General features: G+C 32.3%; 1 protein-coding gene across 1 annotated transcript in view; it reads right to left on the reverse strand.

Moving 5' to 3' along the window:
• The window catches only part of LOC110039123 (photosystem I reaction center subunit XI, chloroplastic), a 2,283-nt gene extending 624 nt beyond the window's left edge, over window positions 1–1,659 (reverse strand). The window contains exon 1 of the mRNA XM_020744085.1: window positions 1,438–1,659. Within this exon, the coding sequence (XP_020599744.1) occupies window positions 1,438–1,602 (165 nt within the window). The 5' untranslated portion in view covers window positions 1,603–1,659. The remainder of the gene's footprint in view (window positions 1–1,437) is intronic.
• Between the last annotated feature and the right edge of the window lie 4,757 nt (window positions 1,660–6,416).

The raw sequence follows: 6,416 nt of genomic DNA on the forward strand, positions 1-6,416 counted from the left end.
AAAAGTTATTATTATTATTATTATTATTATTATAATTGACGAGTATTTACATTGATATCACATATTTACATATCTAACAAATAAATTTAATTTATATATTTATAATACTCAAACGCTTGAATTTAAGGATATATAAATTTATGAAGTGATATTAGGCTGAAGTATGCATGATTTACAAGCACACCATTTAATTCCTATTTATTTGCATAAATGACCCCAAAACTTCAATTTTTACAAACATGTTACAATGTTTTTACATAAAAAGGTATATTCCACTTTGAAAAAATTAAAATAATGATATTTTTTTATGTGATATAAAACATTTGCATGGTATGAATATAAGAAAAATAAAGCTTTGGTGTTAGGATATGACAATACATAAGAGGAAGGTAGTATGCATGTTAATGACCCTATATTAAATTTATCATAAATATCACAATAATTAGCCAATTATCCATATTTCAAAATAAGATAAATTATTATTTAAATATTTGAACATAAGAGTTTCAAATTGTTGTAATCTAAGGGGATGTGTGGCAACATATTTAACCCGGGATTTATACTTGAATCAAGTAGAATTTTGTCGGACGGTCGTTCTAGACTAATGAATTCTCGGATTTATTAAATATGGATTCCGCGGATCAATTGTAAATCCCATACTTATTAAATCCCACGAAGTAGTAGGATCTAACTTTGTTGTGTGAGTTTTACGTGATTTAATTATATAATTTAGTAAATCCATCGCTCGGACAATTTTTCGGATTTAACTCATTCAGAATTTAGCAAATCCGGATTTATGAGATTTACTAGATCCTAATAACTTAAATCTCATTTTTGGCCGAACAACAACACCTTAAATATATATATATACATATATAACAAAAACTAAGTTTATACAAGTGCCCCTATTTTTATTAGCATTTTAACAAATTTAATCATATTTAACCCGGGATATATACTTTGAATCAAGTAGAATTTTGTCAGACGATCATTCTAGACTAATAAATCCTCAAATTTATTATATATGGATTCCACGGATCAGTTGTAAATTCCAGTATTATTAAATCCCACGAAGCAGAAGGATTTAACTTTGTTGTGTGAGTTTCACGTGATTTAATTATATGATTTAGTAAATCCATCGCTCGGACAATTTTTTGGATTTAACTCATTCAGAATTTAGCAAATCCGGATTTATGAGATTTACTAGATCCTAATAACTTAAATCTCATTTTTCGCCGAACAACACGTTAAAATAAAATAAAAAAAAAGATAACAAAAACTAAGTTCATACAACTGCCCCTATTTTTATTAGCATTTTAACAAATTTAATTGCAAATATTAAACTCTCAACCGACAATGTAACTGCCGGCTAATAAGGATTAAAGGATCTTAATTACACAAAGCCGCCTGATTAAACTTAATTAATTAGCATCTAACCTTCTCAGCTTGAATGGCCCGGACGACGAGGAAGGACCTTCGCCTGGAGCCGAAATCCCTCAGCGGAGTTCCTGAAATGCCCCTGGGCCCGAACTGGCCCGCCCGACCATGAAGAAGAGAGATCTTGCACTGGCTGGCCATGGGAGGAGCGGATGCTGCAGCCATATTCTTTCTCCCTTAAGCTTTTTTTTCTGCCCGAAATACCCCTTTCTCATGCTCTCTTGCTCTCCTTCTAAAGCTGAAGGGATGAGGAGGGAACTGAGATGACGATGACGTGGAGGTGTTCTTCGCTTCTGATTGGATGATGGATATATGCCATCCAGTTCTTATCCGGATCCGGCAGTTGATTCGCTGCCACGTGGAAGGCAAATTTACATTTTCTTTTTCTTTCAATTTTTTATTTTATCAGGGAAGATTTAAGCTTTGGGAAAAAATCACTGAGCCTCATCCAATCAGAAATAATCCACTATAGTACGGTACATACCCTTGTCCCATTGGAGGGAATGAGTCACGCTATTACAGTATTCGTATGTACGAGAACTCGTTGGACAATGGTCAGGAGCGATTGCCGTTGATGGAACTTCTTTGCACCATCTTTGATGTGCATCACGACGTAGTTTTCAAAATGATGTGTTTTTCCATAGAATGCTTTGTTGTTCTGCGACATTGGCTACTAGTCTACACAGTGCTTCATTACTCCACAATGTTGGTCGCAACTTTGCGCAACCCTTTGCTACTTTACAACATCGGTCTTTGTTCAATAATGTGTTTCATTACTCTGCAGTGTTTGTCGAGATTTCACAAAGGGTTTTATTTCAACTTGCAGGATCGCCGCCAATGGGGGTCCATGGTGACCGACGAGCGGTGGTCGATAGGCAGTGACATGAGCAAAAAACGTTCACCAAATCTTTGGTACATAACACTAGAGTTCAGCCCCTTCTCATCTCGATTCTTCTCCAAGCTCCAGTCTTCATCCCTTTTCTTAAAGGGGGTAGGGCTCTTTTTACAGAGTCTAGAAGAGGCTTCCCGGAAAATAAGAAAAGAATCTGGACCACTCCATCAGATGACCAAGAGAGATCCCCTTGATCAGATGATATTCTACGGACATTTGAGTGTTTTAACAATGTCAAAATTAAAAGATCTTAAGCTCGTTGGATTATGTCTCATCGAGACGCTCGATTTGACAGTAAGCTTGTCAGGCTTCAAATCTGTTTGACTTATCAATCAACCACTAGAAACTTTCAAAAATAGCTTAACGACTTGATCTAGGCTTTTTTTGATTCATATTGGGCCAACTTTGAGGTCATTGTGTTTGTCCCATTGAGCTATTCAATTTGACATTAAGTTTGCTGAAATTAGAGTTCTTGATCATTTTTAATTGGAGTTTGAACTTTCACTATTTAAAATGCCCCGAGATTCATGTCAGATGATGTAAATTTATTGATGACGTATTAATTGCCTTTATTTTTGGGCGAAGGTGACACGAGACATGTTGCAAGATCTAGACAGCGAACAATAGGATGATGTGATCTGGTGAGTGGATCAAAGGGCAAAAGCATGTAGAAGGCACGATCCATTGCGTACTTATTTTTGTGCATGGAATTGGCCGAATCCATGTGAAAATACAATCCAACCGCTATATTGGGTTGGATTTGATGGTGGAGGTAGTGCAGTCAGGGTAGACATGGATTTTGGTCATATTTTAGTCATTATTTGGCCCATTTGAGCCTATAAAAGGGTCCACAATGTGAAATAAAAATTAGAGAGTCCCTACCACGCATTTTGGAAGGGATTCTTTATTGAGGAAGATTGGAGCGCCCCCACCGTGCATTCCAGAAGAGATTCAATTAGGATAATATGATGAAAATTTGTGGACATTAGAACTAATTTGTGGTCATTAGAACTGTCTCAATTTGATTAAATGAAATATGTGGGGGAAATGGACTTGAGAAGGCTTGAGATTGATAGAGGAAGATGGCTAGAGCTTTAAGCAGAAAATTGTAATCGGTTTGAGTGGAGTTCATAGGAGTTCAATCACTTTCAACAACCTTGGAAAGGAGAGCTCAGTAGAGTATTTATAAGCTTTGAGTAGGCTTGAAGAGTGCTCAGTATGAGTTGGAAAGAGTTCGGTCACAATTTATTTGAGGCAAGCTGATGTGGCATTGTCAAATCTTGCATTCAATGAGGGGAAACCATACTTTAGCATGCAAAAAATAAAGAAGTGTCACTTGTGCTTTGAGGTTTGGGTAGCTTCTAATGGAAGGAATAGAGCTTGCTTGGACTAGGCTTGAGTGAACTTTGAGTGAGCTTGAGCTGGTGAGCCAATGTGCTTGTGCTGGATGAAGAGGGAGCCATGTGGAGGGGCTTGGGTGGGCTTGATTTGGTTGTGAAAAGCTTACTTGATATTGTCTTTTGTTGGCTTGAATTTGGCTCAGTTAGGCTTGGATATAGTGAGCCAAGTTGAGCTTAAGTGAGCTAAGCTTAAGTGAACTTAAATGAAGGTGGATTGGTTTGGGCTAAGCTTGTGTGGGAGGTCAATCAATATATGGATGACACATGGAAGGGCTTGTTATGTGAAGTTAGTGTGGCCTTGGAGATGGGCTTAGTCCAACTTTAGGTTAGGCCATGGGGCCTTGAGTATTGGGCAGCTTTGGAGTTGGATTTGGATGAGTTGAAAAGAATGTTTGAAAGGGTTTGGGTTAAGGTTTGAAGTTCAAGATAATTACTAGGTGAAGTAATTTATTTTTATGCAAAATTATTAGTGTTTTAAAAGTGAATTATTATATTGAATTAAATGGTTACAGATTGATCATGGATTTATGTTTTTTATTTTTTGAATTTTAAGTTTGATTCTATTTGAATTTGCTTTGTTTATAATTTTTTATACTTAAATTTTATATTTAAATTTATATATATTAGGTTCACTTTTATATCAATTGTTTTTAATTTCAAGTATATTCAATTTTCTTTTAGAAATGAATTTTATTATGTAAAGAAATGAATTTGAATTTTGATAAGTTTGATGTTTAATGAGTTTTAATTTCATTGATTTTAGAATTTTGTGTTTGAATTTGAACTCAACAAGTTAGATTTTAATTGAGTTATTATTATTATTATTATTTTATTTTTTATTTTAATAATGTTTAGTCTTATTTAAGATAAATTCTAACTTGGTTAAAAATGAACACTAAATCAAATTTGCTCTCTTTTAATCAAAGAAAGAGTCAACAAAGAATTTTCGAATAATACTAGAAAGGATCCAAAAAAGTGTAAATCAATGACACAAGTCTCTAAAGCCAAATGAGAGCTTAAATGCATTTCTAACCCTATCAAACTCAACTTAAGCCTCAACGACTAACTTAAATCAATTCAATAAAAATGCTAAGGATTAAAATTAAGTACATGAAGCTAAAAGGAGTGAAGATTTAATTTAGATTTCTAATTTAGGGTTTCAATCACTCACTACTCCTTTAGGGAAGCCTCTATGGAAACTTAAGGTTTGATCCTAGGTTTTAAAGGGAGAGGAAGGGAGAGATAGACCTAATAAAAAATGACTCCAACAAACTTCTTAACATTGAATCTAATGCTCCAACTTATTTACATTAGATATATATAACAAACATTTAAATTTTTAGAGGCTTAAATTATTCAAAAATGGTTTAGGGCCAATACTACTTCTAATCACATAAGCTGAATCAATAAAAGTAATTATAGTTCTAAACTAAGATGAAAAAATAATAACAACTCTAGAGTAACATCTCTGAAACAAATTTTTGTTACTCTGTCAAAGAATCACAAAATGTAGCAACTTCATCCCCAGCTTCATCCTTTGACTTCTTTAGTCTTTCCAAATGCACTATAAATATATCCCTTATTTTAACAATTTATTTTAACTAAATAATTATTGGTTTTTTACATTCTAAATTCCTTGGCTTTCCAAAATTTCAGATTGTCATACACAACAACATAGTTGAGCTCATAAAAACTTCAAATTCCATTATCAATATGAAGAAATAATATTGATTAATATGGCAATATAACTAGCTATTATGATCCAAAAATGTAACTAAAAGCATACATGAAGAAAATTAATTTCATCCTTTCACTATTAAAGATTGGTAATAATATCTATAAACTTATTGTAATGCTCAAAAACATGTATAATATATTTTTCCATTTACGCTAATTAGAAAAAGAATCACTTTTTCCTATAAGATTAGAAGTCACAAAAACATGTATAAAAGAAAAAAAATGGTGTTATGAAAAAATTTCGAAACTTAATGATAAAGTAACTAAAAAAACTAATGCACCTAGAATTTGAAATCTTGAAACATAATATAAAGAAAGACCTAATGATAATACCAAAAAGGCAACAATGAAAGATTTATTCAAACATTGTAAACCATATTCCTGACATTTAGTTATCAGAATAAAAATTTAATAAATGAGTTCATAAATCACTAAAGAGAAATTATAGTTCGATTAATCAAAATCTCATTATTTCTAGCCCTGGATATAATTTTTTGTGCCTCCTATGCAAATTTAGCAACATCATAATTCCACCTTGGCCTTTCATCATATTCATGGCTACTTATATAGAACATTCAAACATGCATACAAAACTTATAAAATATATAGTTAATGTGAGTGAAATTAAAAAATAATATTTTAAAAATATAAATAAATGATGAATTTTTTACATTAAAAAATGATAATAGTTATTAGATAATATTTCTACCAAGTTAAAAAAGATCCAAAATTAAGATTTATTAAAACAATTTTTAAAGAAAAACACTTGGGATACAAGAAAAAAAACATATAAAATAAAATATAGAAAATATCATAAATGAACTATGAAAATACATTACCTTGAGAAAAAATTTCCCAGAAAAATATCAATTTTCTAAACCCCTTAGATTTTCTTCAATATACAAATATACTAGTTAAAAATGTGATCTTTGGGCCAAACCATGAAAATA

This window comes from Phalaenopsis equestris, unplaced genomic scaffold, assembly GCF_001263595.1.
Source record: "Phalaenopsis equestris unplaced genomic scaffold, ASM126359v1 Scaffold235439, whole genome shotgun sequence".
NCBI lineage: Eukaryota > Viridiplantae > Streptophyta > Magnoliopsida > Asparagales > Orchidaceae > Phalaenopsis > Phalaenopsis equestris.